The sequence below is a fragment of the Ursus americanus genome, chromosome 1, assembly GCF_024610735.1.
Source record: "Ursus americanus isolate L20-20 chromosome 1, mUrsAme1.1.p, whole genome shotgun sequence".
Taxonomy (NCBI): domain Eukaryota; kingdom Metazoa; phylum Chordata; class Mammalia; order Carnivora; family Ursidae; genus Ursus; species Ursus americanus.
Genome location: NC_142127.1, coordinates 104,117,761 through 104,134,492, shown reverse-complemented (window position 1 = coordinate 104,134,492; position 16,732 = coordinate 104,117,761). Strand labels below are relative to the sequence as shown.

The window sequence follows — 16,732 nt, the reverse complement described above, 5'->3', positions numbered from 1 at the left end:
GAAAACCATGAAATAAAGGTAAGCCAGCAAGGTCACCCCAGGCCCGCTGTCACTAGCTTCCCCAGGCCCGCTGTCACTAGCTTCCGAAGACGAGAAACAGAAGTTTTGTTAAGCACAACACTGAGAAAACATTAAAAGTAATTTGGTCACAATTTGATGTTTAAATTTTGGAACTTGTTCAACTCTGTGCTTGATTCGTCTTCTATTCCTGTCTCCCCCTTACATTGAGTAAATATTTTCTTCAACCCAATCACCCAAACATTGCCAAACGAGATTTTGGCTTGAGATGTTTTATGGATCAAGTATCATGGTGCTTAATGTTTAAATTTATTAGACATAGCTTGTTTGGAGGAATGAATGAATTTAACAAATATTTATGGACTACCTCCTGTGTGATCCATTTAACTCATTAGCATATGAATTTTAATTTGCATCAGATTCACGTGCACTTGAGATATATGTATATAAATGTATATATATGTGTGTGTATATATATATATATATATTTCTTTTTTCTTTCTGGGGCACCTGGGTGGCTTAGTGAGTTAAGTGTCTGCCTTTGGCTCAGGTCACGATCCCAGGGTCTTGGGATCAAGTCCCGCATCGGGCTGCCTGCTCAGCGGGGGGCCTGCTTCTCCCTCTGCCCCTCACCCTGCTCGTGCTCTCTCTCTCTCTGTCAGATAAATAAACAAAATCTTAAAAAAAAATTTTTTTTTCTATTTTTCTCCAGGTGAAAATGCTTTTTACTTGTCCCCAGATATCAGGAAACAGTGTGATTGGTTCCAAGGGGACCAACTGTCAATTAAGAATCCTGTGAAGTTCGGTCACAAACAATTGTGAGTATTGTAATAATTGTCTTAAAAAGTACAGTGTAGAGAGAATGCAGAGGTCCTCCAGACAATGCCTAACTTTTTGGGTAAAGACATAGAAATCCAGAAAATGTGACTTCCAGAAAGTCACCTGGACCATTCTTTTCAACCTGTTGTATCCATTTGCTTTTGTTGCAGAGCAAACTCTCCGAAACTTAGTGGCCGAAAACAGCTATTTATTTAACCCGCCGTTCTGTGGGTTAGCAGTGTTGGCTTGGGCTCAGCTGGGCAGGCCTCTGGCCTCGGCTGGGCTCACTTCTGTGTCTGTGCTCGGCTGCCCGTCCGCTGTGGATGGGGGTCAGGATGGTCTCAGCCGCTTGGCTCTGCTCTGCTCCACGAGGCCTCTCATTCTCCAGGAGGCAGACTGGGGGTTTGCTCCCAGGTGAAGGGCAGGGTTCCATGAGAGAAGTTGGAGGGCATGAGGCCTCTTGAGGCCTGGGTGGGAGCCAGCACACTGGTACTTCTGCCGTATTCCATGGGCCAACTCATGTTCAATGGCCAGCCAGGCTAGAGTCAAGAGTTGGGGGCTCGACTCAACAGGAGGCCCTGTCACGTCACGTTGTGAAGGGCCCGGGAACGGACAGGGTGGGAAACTGGCGCCATGTGTCCGAATAGCCCATGACACCTGGGGTGAAGGGATCGCCTACGGAAGCATTGACTACATTAAGCAGAACACGGGCTCCAGATCTTCAAATGATTAGTGCTACGGTAGCACAGATGATGCTGGTGACGCTGGGAGGCACCGTGCGTGTTCTCCTAGGAAGGGTAACGAGAGGGTGGGGGCCGGGGACTTGCACCCACAGGGATGCTGGCCCAGCTCCCTCTGTGGTGGCAGCTCCAGGCGCGGAGAGGAGGGCTGTGTGGCCGTGCGACAGAGGGCGAGGTGATGGGGACATGGTGGCTGGAGCTGAGCCCAGGCGATGTGCCAGCAATCTGTGCTCCTTAAGGGAGTGCCCTGGGCTGGCATGCTTTCCGGGTAGGAGAGGGTTCCGACGGTAGCACCCAGAGGAGACATGGACTTGAATTATCCTTGACAAACGAGTACGTGGCTTACTCCTGGCTGACCTCCAGGGTGCGGACAGAGAGCCCGCCTCCCTCTCCTGCCCTTGTCCTTCAGCTCTTGCCCTTGTCCTTGGAGGGCGGGTTCCACGCTCCGCCGAGCAGACTGACCATTGCCGCTGAGGGTGCCATGAGCTGCGGCCTGCTCCGTCCACATTCTCTTTTTCCTGGCCTTAATTATCTTTGGGATGCCTCTCAAACATTCCCTGCACCGTCCTCCAGCTTATCTTCAGGAAAACAGAGTGAATGCTCTAACCTAGTGTTTAAAGTTGGACCCGGATGTGAACATACGCTGTCTGTGACTTAGAACCGTGGCAGACCGACGAATCAGGGAGTGTCCGTCTCCGGGCAACGAGCGAAGGACGCCCGGGTCTGGGCTCTTGTGTCTGGTTATGTGGCTGTGCTTTTTAGGGATTCGTAATAGATCAAGAAATTGTGAAAAAAACCACCCCACATCCCAAAATTAATGCAAACAAATATACACAGTAAGCTCTGGGAGGGAAAGTACACAAAACTTAATCGTTTGCTCAACATGGCACTTCGTTGAGTGGATACTTTCTTAGAATGAGAGTAGCTGTTAACTGGCTTTAATTTTTGGTGTATATGTTTCAGTCGGTCAATTTTTAAAATAGGACATTGTTTGAGTATGATTTTATTACTGTTAATGATAATAACAATCAAATTATTTATTATATTTTATCAATTAAAAATAAGATCAGATGTATTTATAGTACAATACAGGCTTAATTTCTAATGATTCTTTTACTTTATATGCATTTCGATGTCTTTTCTGTGGCACAGATTCTGAAAGGAAGGAAGGTAATCTATGCAATGCTATATGTAAAATATAAAAATGAGGGGCGCCTGGGTGGCGCAGTCGTTAAGCATCTGCCTTCGGCTCAGGGCGTGATCCCGGTGCTCTGGGATCGAGTCCCACATCAGGCTCCTCCGCTGGGAGCCTGCTTCTTCCTCTCCCACTCCCCCTGCTTGTGTTCCCTCTCTCGCTGGCTGTCTCTCTGTCACATAAATAAATAAAATCTTTAAAAATATATATATATAAAAACGATTGCATACCTTTTGATAAAGCAGCAAAGTTCACGTAGCTCATGGGGGTTATGTTTTTGTAAATTTTAGAGGGCAGGCAAAAATATGTATGGATTGAAATAATATTTAATTTGTTTTAACAGAAATATTCCGAATAATGTTACTTCAAGTCCTACAACCAAACTAGTGACCCCAGCAAAGCCCGTGACCACCACAGAACCGGTGACCACCACGACCAAACCAGTGGCCACCACGACCAAACCAGTGGCCACCACGACCAAACCAGTGACTGTGGTAAATCTGCCGGCCTCAAAGCCAGCCGCAGCCAAGCCAGGCCCACCCAAACCGGCCGCTGCGAGACCCGTGGCCCCGGTGAGGCCTGTGGCCGCCAAGCCCGAGGCCACCAAGACGGCCACGGTCAGACCAGCAGTGGCCGTGAAGCCGGTGGCCGCAAAGCCGGTGGCCCCGAAGCCAGCAGCTGTGAGACCCCCCACTGCAGCCAGACCAGTGGCCGCCAAGCCCGAGGCTCCCAAGCTCCAGGCAGCCAAACCGGCCGTCGCTAAGCCCGCGGGTAAGAACGCACGTGCAGGGCTGCCAGCTCGGGGCATCCTCATTTCCTGGGCTCCGGGCGTGCCCCCCAAAGCCTGTGTATAAAGCCGGTGAAATGCAGTCATTGATCTGGGATTCATACGTCTAGAGGATATATTTGAGAGGGTGCTGCTCAGAGCATGAGATTATCAAAATATTGCCTTTTTTTTTCCTGTTAGAAAGCAGTTTTTTTCTTAGCTCTGTGAGGCTCGTGAGCTCCACAGAAAGAGCATGGAGTGAGTCTCCCACCCTCTGTTGCCTCTTCCCCCCACGGCCCACACCAAGCCCCGAGCCCCGCCCTGAGGTGGGGGCAGAAGCACATTCCCATAGGAAAGAGGCCCCACCGCTGTATGCTATGGCAATAGTGGGGTGTTCTGTTGAGCACCCTGGCAGGTCAGAGCTTGGACAATCAGCCTCCCCTCTCCCCCCAAGACTAAATATGTACTAATCCTGTCCGTGGGGAAAACACCTTCCAGACGGAATTAGATATGAGGGTAGGTGGGCTTCCTGAGACCCAGAGTTGGTTCTTCTGCTCTTTCCCCCGGATGCTGGAATATACTAGAGAGTCACAAACCATATGGAAAGGTGAAGGCAGATTGTAGAAGTTTGCGAAAAGGTGGAAATTGTCTTCCTTTGATGAGCAGAGAGGAAGCAGGGATTCCTGTAAAAGAATTTCCTGTCATGTCCTAAAGTTTCGTGATTTAATGCATTTTAAGTGATGGGGGCTCATTCTGTCTTGAATGCTTTCCCGTGTATTTTCAAAGCCTGTCCCGAACAGGGGTGATTCTCAATATTGTACCTTGCTGAGAAACAATGAGATGCGCATTCCACGTTTCATGGGTGTTGGTAGCTTCCAAGGCTGATATTCCTCGGGAGCTCAAACGAGAAATTCCAGCCCCGCTCGCCTAAATCTCTGCCCCGCTCCCTGCTGATTCGTCTTTTCCCGTTGCTGTCCGTCGCCGGTGGGTCACTGTCGTGCACGGCTTTAAGCTTTATCTCCGCACTCTGCCTCACCTGTCTTCCAGCGAAGCCATCCCGAGAGGTCCAGGTGTCCGACGTCACCGAGAACAGCGCCAAACTCCACTGGGAGAGGCCCGAACCCCCTGGCCCTTACTTTTATGACCTCACCGTCACCTTGGCCCACGACCAGTCCCTGGTGCTGCGGCAGAACCTGTCGGTGACAGAGCGCGCCGTTGGGGGGCTGCTCGCCGGGCACACGTACCATGTGGCCGTGGTCTGCTACTTGAAGTCCCAGGTCAGAGCTGCCTATCAAGCAAGTTTCAGCACAAGTGAGTACACAGTCAGCCCCGCACAGCGGGTCCCCGATTCCCACGTGCAAGCTCAAATGGGACATAAAGGGAATGATTCTGATTCATTGTATCTGAAATAACACCGTTAGAACAAATCCTGGGTGTGTTTGGGTGACGGCCAGTCTCAGAAATTAACGCAACGGAAGGCAGGATTCCGTGGGAACTGTTGCCCTGTCCTTGGGGTCCTGGGATACTTCATGGAGGAAACCAGATCTCTGGCCCGAGGGACAGAGAAAGAAATAGGTCCGTGGAACCTGGCTGGGGGCTCGACTGCCCACCACAACCATGTTTCTGAAGTATGTCTGCACATTCAGTGAGCAGAAAATACTGAGACTCACTGGCTCCTCGGAGAGTAAACGAGTCCATGTGGTCTTACCACCCCAAGGCCAGGGGATGTCCGCAGCCACGGCGTGAAGGGCCTCAGTGGTCCCCTCCCTGGTCCACCATGCTGGGGTTCTGCCCTCCATGGCTCTGCCTTCCGTGGCCCGGTGTCCTCCTGGCTCCTCCATGGCACTGAGGCCTGAGACGTACTCTCCTATGCATTCCAGTCTCTGTTAATTACTCACACCCTTGACCTTTTAAGGTTCTCCCAGGTTCCCCCACCCCTTCTTCTTCTTGACCAGTGTTGCTCCTGGGATGCGGAGGGGGCCCACATTCCTTTCCTCTGTGAGCCAGTGTAATTCAGATCAAGGAACTCTGCCTGAGGAAAGGGAATGCCCAGCAGTTGTCATGTAAACCATGAAGATATGAGTGCAAAGACCCTTCATACCCAGGGCTCCATTTTCATGGCTGGAAGCAGAAGTGGTTATGTGGGAAATGAGAGGATTCGTTCCAAGTTCAGAGATTTCCTCCATTTGCTTGTTGAGATGAGCGCAACTTGCAGACGACAGATGTTAGTCGTGTCTGTAGAGACCTCACGGGTGTCGCCCTCACGTGAGCTGTTCTCAGGCAGCTTGCCTCAGTCCCTGAGAATTTGCAAGCCCTTTAGCTTCTGTGTTTCCCACTAGTTGCATGTGTTTTCCTTTTATAGAGAAAGCTCAGCCTGCAGCCCCACAAGTGAGGTCGGCTTCTAGTTCAACCATCAATCTCATGGTGAGCACGGAACCAGTGGCTGGTGGCGAGACAGGTGAGTTGTGAGGGTAGTAGGTCCATTAACAGCACTAGGAGAGCAGCCTTCCAGACATTCCAAAGCCTCTGAAGCCTGGATTCTGGGTCATCCGCCGGGGTTCTAATTCTCAGGCGAGCCTGACTTCTATGGGAAAGTTCCCAATGGGCTCTCCATGGCCCAATGTGGTCCTATTCTTCATAGGCATGTTGTAAACGGCCACTTTCCTTCCCCGTCACCAGACTCCAGAAGACCAGATGGGATCTGCTTCGGGGCTGGAGCCGGGAGTTCACGTGTCTGTTGATCAGATTCTCCGGTATTTCCTCTTGGGGTTGGAGTTCATTTGTGGCTTGTGATGCTGGAAGCGTGTAGGGCCTCGTCCCCTCAGTGACGTAATCTAACAACAACTGCTTAAAAGAACAGAAAGCATCACAGATTAGAACACCTAGAACCTGTGGGCTTGGAAGTGACCCCTGGGATGGACATTCTGCTCCCAGTTCCCCAGGCACACTCCTGCCTTAGTCTGTGGTCCCCCTGTGTGCGTGCCTGAGCCCGAGTGCGTGCACGTTTCAATCGGTGACGAGCTACACCTATTTCTGGAACTGACAGCTGTCACACACTTTTGCTCCTGGCCAGTGGGACCCGCGACTCTGTGTGACCTCAGCCCTCATTCAGTGGACCGTGAGCTTAGATCGCTCACCCACCAGAAACTGATGATGGATGGAGCTGATACGCTCTGCTTATGGGTGTTCAGCGGAGGATGTTGGCAGTAATATCCAATGGCAAAATTCTGTGGGCATTTGCATATTGTATTGTTTTATGGACCCCAAAGCAAAAGGTTTCCGCTCGCTGGGGACAAGTCCTTACTCTTCGATGTATTGGCCACTGTCCCGAGGAGGAAGGCATTCCTCTTTACAATGTTTATTTCTGTAATTGACTCTGATAAAAGGCATTTGCTGAGGCTCGCTGCTTTGGTGCTGGATTTAAAAGCCCTGTGCTTTCTCAGCACGCACTTCGTTGTCAGAAACCCCGACACACTGCCTTCTGAGCCTTTCTCGAGGGTTCCTCATTTTGCTCTTTTCTCTGTAAGTTTTGAAAATGATGTGTTACCCTTTCTGTAGAGACTGCGTCCTATCCCAGTTTTATGGGTACACAAAACTGGAGGATTTCTGACCCATCTCTTTGCGGCCACTCGTGGGGAGAGACCTCTTGATTCTTTTAGCTGTTTCTGAAGAGAATCTTCTCTGTTGCTAGAATATTCTGTTCCATCAACGGACTTCCCCTATAGCCATGTCTGTGTGTATGTCTGTACTTATTATCTGTATTTGTATGTGTATCTATATCTCTGCGTCTGTGTCCGTCGGTCTGTCTATCATCCCTTAGTTCAGTCGCAACCATACTGACATGGGGTGTCAGGAGTTACTGGAAAGAAACTAAGTCAGTACAGGAATCGTGGAACTGTTACACACATAGATGTAATTACCCTAAGTGAATGAATTACTTATAGAACTGGAAAATGTTTAAAATAATTCGCTTTTGGAAACAAGTTTAGGAATTGGTCTGTGGTAGAGACTGCCATGTATTTTTCGAACTCTTGCAACCTCCCCATTGGAAAGATTGACAGAAAAGCAAGGCATTCTCTTCTCTTGATCTAAATTTATGGGAACGATTCAGGAATTCAAGGTAGACTGGGTAATTAAACTTGAATTTGTTAGGGATTGTATAAAAAGGTTTTATACAAACTTTTAATGTTCTAATTTTCAACTCAAACTAACACAATGGGAAGTAGGGTTTGGGATGGAGAAGATACCCAAGTCTCTGCCACTTTGATTTCTGCACAGAAGCAGTCTTCTGAGTCCTGCATCAGGAGACACCGGATGGACCTTTGTCCCCTGCACTGGGGCACCTGGAGCTCCTAACCCGCTCCCACTCCCTGCCTCAATCACCTGTATGGCAACTGGGTTCCCAACATGGTGCTTGAGCTCAGACAGTAGCCACGGAGAACTCACTAGGATTTCCCCAAAGATGTGGTCAGGACAGATGAAATTCTAACTTCAAAGTCACTGAACTCTGTCTCTTGGTTTCCCGCTCGCTGGGAATGTTACCCCTCACAGAGTGTAGGAAATATAAAATTCCTGCAAAGCCAGTGCTTCATTGAGAGAAAATGACTAAGAGTGAGTTCCGTGGTGAGATTTGGGGATGTTTCTGGTTTTCTAATGTGTGGTCCAGAAGGGACACAAATATATAAACAGTATTTAGTTAATATAAACAACAGAATCTTTAAACAAGAGTCTGGCTGGGCTGTTATGTTTGTTGTTTAAGACTGAGACATAGGCTCAGAGTTAGGAAAGCCCTTTTAATCCAGACCTTTACTGCTTAGGTCTCCTCTCACCATGCGGCAGAGAAAAGGGTTTTTGTCGGGGCTTGGGAGTCTTTCATGGCTACAGGTAGTTAGATACAGATGAGTCTAAGCTTTCTCTGTCACTGTGGTTCCTACGTAAGCTCAAGCCCAGAACTCAGAGGTTCTTTGACCCTTCCCTGTGTGTGCATGTGCACAGCTGTGTATTTCCAGCTAACGATTCAAGTCAGTGTGAAGATATGACTTGCTTTTTTAAAATTTAAATTCAGTTAGCCAATGTATAGGAAGCACATGGTTAGTTTCAGATGTAGAGGTCAGTGATTCATCAGTTGCAGGTAACACCCAGTGCTCAAGAGCCAGGGACTACATAATTGGTCACCACCCCTCCTCCCATGGAAACAAAACAGCACTTTGCTGGAGAAGGCCTTCCTAGACATTCGCTCAATGAATGTAGGTCGGTGCGCACGTGCACGCCATTTTTGAGAGCTCTTTTTGAAGGAAATCAATTTGATATTTACTTAAAATGTTTAAACCTCACAATGGACTCAGGAGTCAGACTCAGGAGTTGAAAGCTTCCCCTCTCTCCCAACCTCCTCCCCCTCCCCCACCTCCCTGCTATAATTAAGTCATCTTAGGAATTTTCCCCCCGGGAGAAAAGCATTTCTATGGTATTCATATTTTTGCAGATAGAAAGAGTGACAATGAATCATTTTATTAAGTAACTTTAAAAAATATACTAATAGTATTCATGTTCGGTAGTTGCTTGTGTGTTTTGCATCCAAATATCAATTACCATACTCTATAGTAGTTCTCCAAAGATGTATTTTCTAGACGATGCAGGCCAAATTAAATTTAAAAGTTAGTTTTTATCTGTACACATGAGTGCTGTTTATTTTCTCTTATTTTCTACAGTACCAGCTAATTAGAAACGGGGTTTGTAGTTACAGAGAAGTGTCCCTCTCCCAGGATTAAACATTAGATCCTTTTCTTTGCCTTTTGTTTTTTTTAACCTCCAAGAATAAAGGATTCTCTGGCGTTCGATTCTCCCTCAGGGAACTGTAGTTTGTTATAGCCTAGCACTTTGGACTTAGAGCACATGGTGACCAGTGTTTGCATCTGTGCAGGGATTTGTGAGCAAAATCTTACGAAATGAAAAGTCCCCCATCCACGTCATCTGATGGGGGAGGGAGGAGAAGAAGAGTATACAGTTTTAAAACTTGACTTTTTGTTGGCGTAGGTTAATGTTGGACCATTTTGAAATTATGGTTAATAGATATTTCTTTATCAGGCATACCTTTGTTTGACACAGGCACATACTGGGAGGGGCTAGAGAGGGGATTATTTGTCCCCCAGATAAGGTCTGGTCCTGTTTACCATAGAGTTTTGGTGTAGCAATAAGGCCTAGACTTTGAGGGGAAGGTTGATTACAGTGGCCGACCGATGGCATCATTACTCACCACTCAGGATTCCAGGCTTTGCAATATTACATGATTCCATTTTAAATGGTTAATACTTGTATTTTCTCCAGCAAAACAAAACAAATCCCCACATTCTAAAAAATCCCATCCCACTTTATGCTCTCCTCAGAATCTAGAAGAATCACATCCACTTTTCTGTGATGCATTTTTGCTGCCTATAAAGTCAGTTAGCAACAATTAAACCAATCCTTCAGCAATTCTCACAGCCTTTAAAACTGGGCCGGGCATGTTTGCAGCCGGCTTTGTTGTGGCTAGCTCTGGGACTGCTACAGAGTTGCTAATTTTGGCTTTAGGTTTTTGGCACATATCTCTCGTCCTCATTTTTGGCTACAGAGGACTTGGATAGATATTTTCTATGCATAGTACTGCTAAAGGCGAGACTCCGAAGTTTCTAAACAGCACAAAATTTTTCTTTCTCAGAAAATTTTCTTTTTCCAATATTACAAAGTGAATCCTAAGTTATTGACTTACCCAGTGTGTTGGAGAAAAGTTTCAATGCAGAAGAGAGCCTAGTAACTCACCAAGTGTATAACACTCTTTTTAACCTATTCTAGAAATTAACCACCTATAGAAATAACTACTTTGCGTAGGCGTTAGTCAGTTACATAGCTCTGAAAGAAGTTCTTCAGTGTTTTGCTTATTTTATTGATTCTAAGATTCACTATTTTCCCCTTGTAACACTTCTGAAATTGACGTGTGACTCACAATCGATGACATGTCATGGCTTTTGACAGTGTTTTGCCCTACTTACAGGGATATAAAATAATACTGCACGATAAAATTAAGATATCTTAGATTTGATGAAATACGGTATTTGGTTGGCTGTGTCCTGGTCTATCACACTGGCTAGCACAAAAAGGCATTATGGGAAAATAGATGAGTTTATGCTGATGGTCATTTATAGAACTAACTTAACGCCACAGATTGAGGTCGATTAAATAGCTACAAATATTTTCCCTGGTTGGTAGAAGAGAACTAGCCCTTCTCAAGCCTGTGTGTTTGTTGTTGCGTGAGGATGTGTCTGTATCAATGGCAACGCTTGGTTTATGAGGAGCCTCACAGGGCACTTGGCATTTGTTTTTATTGTGAAATATCAAAAGTCCAAAAAAATAAAAATCTATCGGTCGAGATGTAAAAAAGCAAAGGATCCAAACCTTAACCACAGCTACATTCAAAATAAAGTTAAAATACAAAACGTTTCCTTGGTATCTTTTGAGCCAATTGATACTGAAAATGTAGACACAGGCATACGCGCTCCTTCGGGCAAATCGCACCTGCTTCGGCTGCTGGAAGCGCCTGACTGCATATCAGCCATGCCGGCTCTGAAGGCTGTTAAACCTTCTTCTTTGTTTGAAACCATTAACTCGATGAGGAGTGTATTTGCACATCTTTACGACTGTAGCCTAAACACCCACCCCTCCACCACACACACCAATTTGCTCAAAGAAACACTTGACTTATTTCACTTAGCATAATCTCCTCCAGTCCCATCCATGTTGCTGCAAATGTTGGGTAATCGTTCTTTCTGATAGCTGAGTAATATTCCATTGTATATATGGACCACATCTTCTTAATCCAGTCATCTGTTGAAGGGCATCTCGGCTCCTTCCACAATTTGGCTATTGTGGACAATGCTGCTATGAACATTGGGGTGCATATGGCCCTTCTCTTCACTACGTCTGTATCTTTGGGGTAAATATCCAGTAGTGCAATGGCTGGGTCTTAGGGTAGCTCAATTTTTAACTTTTTAAGGGACCTCCACACTGTTTTCCTGGATGGGATCCTGGAAGAGGAAAAGGACACTAGATTAAAGCTAAGGAAATCTGAATAAACTATGGAATTTGGTTAACAATAGTGTATCAACGTTGGCTCATTAATTGTACGAGTTTACCAGACTAATGTGAGATGTTAATAGTTGGAACTGGGTGTTGGGTATATGGCAACCCTACAGTATCTTTGCAATTTTTCTGTAAATCTAAAACTGTTCTAAAATTAAAAGTTTATTTTACCAAAAAAAAAAAAAAAAAAGAAGAAGAAGAAGAAGCACTTGAATACTGGTCACTTGTTGGTTTGGAAAATGTCCAAGTGGATTACTTTTAAAATGCTGCTCTTAGACACTATAGAAATCTCAAGCTATTAAAAAAAAAAAAAGGCAAGATTTTCCCATGGAATGTGTTTTGTTTTGAAGAGTAATATCATAGGTATTCCCTGTGGAGAATCTGGAACATACGGGAAAACATAAGAAAACATGATTCCCGTGGTTGCAGCACTGATGACCGCCATTAACGACCCGATGAATACCCCTCCTGATTTTTTCCAGGATGTGATGCGTGGGCATGCATGCACACACGTGCACACGCACATGTCATTACAAAAATGGACCGTGTTTCTTAGAGCGCCTTGCACCCCATGGTTCTGTTCTAGGATTCCTACGTTTGCTTCTGTGGCTTCCGTAAACAGCGGGGATTCCCTGGCAGGGTTTTCTAGACATTGTACTGGTCTCCATTTCCTCTTGTGTTCGGATGCTCGCTGATGCCCAGTGACCAGTCACTATTTCACCAGAAAGTTTCACCAGATGGTGATTGGAATCAGGCAGCACCTCAGGTCTGTCTTTTAAGATGAAATGTATTTAAGTTGTTATTTTGGGCAAAAGTGAATCAGGAAAGGTTATTGATAATTGTCACTCCCTATTGTCCTTTCAGCTCCTTTTGGGTTCTCAATAGAAGGAGGAGGAAATTAGTACACGTGCAGCCAGACCCTCCTCTCATGTCGGAGAGGACCTCAGGCTCCCTCCAGGCTGTGCCCGAAGGGGCAAACTCATTCCGGAGTGAGCGCACGAGCAACTGTGTGTCCGAAGGCTTGTTCTGGGTAGAAGCTCGATGCGGTCCTTCCAACCACACCTCTTTGGACACAAGACATTTTTATTTCTGTGTCTTTTAAACTGTTGTTTGAGCACCGACACAACATAGGAGAGTCCAGTCTGCATGGCGTGTCTCAGAAACCAAGATGATGGGGATTTAAAACCACAAGGCTGCTTGAGGACCAGACCTCCCATTTTCATGCTTAAAAATGAAGAATCCCGTATTTTGGTCTTTAAGAGCCTCATGAGTATGTTTCTCTTGGTCCACCAAACACCTTTGTGTCCACAGTGCCAGCGCCCTGTGTCACGCTGGGAAGCGCTGTGGGGTCTTAGCTGCGACCCTCACTGTCATAAAGGATGTGGGATCCAAGAGCAATAGTTTGGGGTTGGACAATCCTGGGAAGTCAGAAAAGCCAACCAGCCAGGGAGCAGAGCGTCCTTCCACAGGCCGCCTCAGGCTGTGTGTCCTCCGGTCTGGGAAGGTTTCCTGTGTCCCTCTGAGGAGAGCACAGGGGAGTGGGAACAGAGTGGCAGTGGGCGTGGCTAGCCACAGGTGGCCAGGACTGCGAGCCTTTGGAACAAAATGGAACGGACGTGAGCCATGTGGGGGATGCTGGGGGGGAGGAAAAGAGGGGACGAGGCTACCGTGTGGCCTGAGCTTCCCACTAAACCGGGAATCCACCGGCCAAGGAGGGGTGAGTTTTGGTGGTTGAATAATTTTGCCTCGCTCTGTCCCCTGCACGACATTTCTTGAAAGCCAGGCATTTTCCTTCAACTGTTGGCACGTTTGAGGGGAAAAAAGGTCGTTTTATAAATTGTCATCATTTTATTTGCTTCATGGTTCTCCAAGGGCTTCCTGGGCCTCTGAGAGGGTCTGTGGTTAGGAGGTGCCGTGGCGCCCCCAGTCTCTGTGCCGGGGTGAGGGCCTCCCCAGGTGATCAGGGAGTGTTTTAGGCCGATTCTGAGCCTCAGTCCCGTGTCACTCTGAGTCTGGTCCACGACGGTTGACCCAAGCTCTGGTTCTCCAGCCCAAGACTTTGGCTTTCCTTTGACTTCTCAGTGCAGTCAGATCTGCAGATGCTCACATCCTCTGCAGCTGTGAGCAACCCCGGGGCGGGGGGGGAGGCGTGGAGATGTCAGCCCGGCAGGGGGAGGGCCCGGTGACTCGGACACACGGGCTACTCCCACAAACATGTAGCACCGTCCACTCCAGGGACTTTTGTCGAAGGAAGGTTTACGGTTCAAAGTTTCGGATAACGGTTGACATTAATGTCTGTCTTTCCCAGCATGACCTGGAGTTGGCCAGAAAATGCTGTAAACAGACGTTTCACTGTGGAAGGGCTGTAAACTTTCCTTTCCAGGCATCATGGAGAGAGTGTAGCTTTTACTTTGCAGCTGGGCTGCATCAGAAGTATGCATTTAAAACATAAACTTCCTTAACTGGAAAAAGAATGCTTCTGTGTCTTCAAAATAGCTTTGCTCCGTGGCATTTTTGCCATCATGCGTTTTAGATCAGTTGTCACACTTCTTTTCCTTACTTGTTTAATTTGGCTGCTCTCAAAGGCCCTCAGCCACACACACGCGTGCACACACACGCACGCATGAGCACAGATGCACACACTCTAAAAGGATTTTTCTTTTCCATTTTAACTTTTATTCCCATCTGCTTGGCTTGTTGCGAAATGTACGGCCTTATTTTTGAACGATATTCTGACAGAACGTACTTGCTATTTTGCCAAAGAGTAGAAAACGCCATAGTTTTATTAAGATGTAGTTTCTTCAATGGGGCTTTAATATCGAAGGAACTGGAAGGCAAATGGCCCCATGACTGGAAAGGGAAATCACGGTTCATTTCATCTGAAATTATCCAATAACGATGGCTTGCATTTGGGATCCGAGGGAAGTTGGCGAGGTCCTTCCAACGAGGTGATTGTATTATTGCTGTGGGTAAGAATCACGTGCATCCCACAGTCGGGGGCGGGGAGGGGCCTGGGGAGGCCAAGAGGGTTTCCTTCCTCAAAACTCACCTCTTCGCTCGCTCTGACAGCCTTGTGTTGAGACGTTCAGCCCCGCGCGCTGGGGGCAGAGTGCCTTGTGTGTCCTCATGAATGCTCTTTTCTCATCCTGTTATTAAAGATATATGCAAGTTGCCCAAAGAAGAAGGAACTTGCAGGAAATTCATGTTAAAATGGTACTACGATGTGGAGACCAAAAGCTGCATGAGATTCTGGTACGGAGGCTGCAGTGGTAACGAAAACAGGTTTAATTCACAGAAAGAATGTGAAACGGTTTGCGCTCCTGGTAAGTGATTCTTTTGTGTTGTGGCTTTTGCAAATCAGACAAGAGATCCAGGCCGGTTATTGACCCCGTGGAGATACTTGAATGACAATGATTGTGAGAGCTGTGGCCAAGGAGGTAGATGGCATCCTTGGATGAGGAAGATAACTCAAATAAAACACAAGGGATTTCTTTTTTGAATTATTGTTATTTCCTAAAAACATACTTGTATACTTGGATTCTTGCTGACGAGGAAACACACACCCAACTATTCGTCCTTCATCTTTAAATAGTTACGCTTCCTCTAAATACTAATGTTGACACTGGGGCCACAAACCATCTCCATGACGTTGGCCACCTCGACTGCCATATGAGAGCCCGGCCAGAGGCAGAACGGGGAGAGCGCAGTGCGCACAAAGGCCCTGGGGCCGGCCAAGGCGGCCAACGGGTTCCCATTGCACACACACCCCCAAACCCGGGCCAGAGAGCTCCAGGAGAGCCGTGAAAGGCACTCAGCAGAAAAGAGATCAGGAAGGAAAACCAGAGGCCACGGGACGTTTTTCGTGAGAAACACGGTGTCCTTTTTCGTTAGTAACGTGGCTTTTCCCCTGCGCTTCTTTCCCGCCCTCCCCCGCCCGCCCCTCCATCAACGCTCAGCGCTCGTCAACCCCGGAGTCATCGCGGCCATGGGGACCTAAGCGTGGCCGACCAGCAGCACATACCTCTTAAGAAGAAGGAGTCAGCCGTTGCAAGTCGTCTCTGTAGAAGCTCTGGGTATAGACACCCTCGCACTGTTCCATTTCCTGCTTCGATCGGCACTCGAACTTGGGAGGAGCCGTTCTGCCGCATGACCTATCGATATGGTGCTAAACGTGTCTGTGGACCCAACGCTCTGTCTCCGGGCAGTTATATTGTATACTTTGAACGTTGTGTCATAGTTATCCACTGCTGGTGTTTATGTGAACATTTCTATAAACTCAGACTCGCCCTGGGGTCTCACACTCTGCCTGCTTCGGGCAAGTGCAAGGTCTAGGATAGAACTCCACATTTCACCGCTATCCATATACTTCTGCTTGTTCGTTTCTTCCCTCTTCAGTAAGCACGACTTTAGATGGAAAGCCTTGTCTGGTGAAGAAACAAGAGTCCAACTTTTAATAACTTCCCCCCAATTTCCTAGATTAGATTTCAAGCTAATTTTCCTTTTCTAAAGCTTCTAACAAATGACCTAGTTAGAAGGAAGCAAAATCCCTTAATCTTTGTGCACTGTTGTGGGACCAATGCCTTTATCAAAGAATGAAAAGAAAGTCATAATAGAGAATATTTTTGGCATTCCTCTAATGTTGTGTGGTTTTTTTTTTTTTGTGCGGGGTGGGGGAGGGTGTTTAATTTTAATTTTAAAAATGTTAGGAAATTTATACAAAGAAACTTTTTAATAAATATATTGAAAGTGTCATGGGTTTGGTGTTACTGGCTGTCTTGTTTCCATAGCACCTGCTGTCACGAGGACCCCAGGCCAGGGGAATGGGGCCCAGCCCAGCCCAGCCCTCCACCCCTTCCAGGGGAGGGGCAAGACTGCTCTGTCACGGAGTGCGGGGAGCCTGGGGCTCAGCCCACCGGCACGGCAGCGCTCTGCGGCACCCTGGCGCCTTCCCTGCTTAGGACCCTTTCTGGAGTCTTTGTTTTATCCTGTGCTCTACCTTCTGGTTGGACCCAGAGCCTTGGCCTCCTTACCTGCCTCCTCTCTAAAGTGACTGTTTCCCAGGGTTGGGTTGGCTCCCGCCCC

The 16,732-nt window shown here is 47.3% G+C and overlaps 1 protein-coding gene across 1 annotated transcript in view; it reads left to right on the top strand.

Annotated features, from left to right (window-relative positions):
• COL6A3 (collagen type VI alpha 3 chain) overlaps positions 1-16,402 on the top strand; it is a 79,247-nt gene extending 62,845 nt beyond the window's left edge. The window contains exons 40-45 of the mRNA XM_045794035.2: positions 731-836; positions 3,116-3,543; positions 4,586-4,849; positions 5,901-5,996; positions 14,809-14,973; positions 15,607-16,402. Of these exons, the coding sequence (XP_045649991.2) occupies positions 731-836; positions 3,116-3,543; positions 4,586-4,849; positions 5,901-5,996; positions 14,809-14,973; positions 15,607-15,647 (1,100 nt within the window). The 3' untranslated portion in view covers positions 15,648-16,402. The remainder of the gene's footprint in view (positions 1-730; positions 837-3,115; positions 3,544-4,585; positions 4,850-5,900; positions 5,997-14,808; positions 14,974-15,606) is intronic.
• Positions 16,403-16,732: the final 330 nt, after the last annotated feature.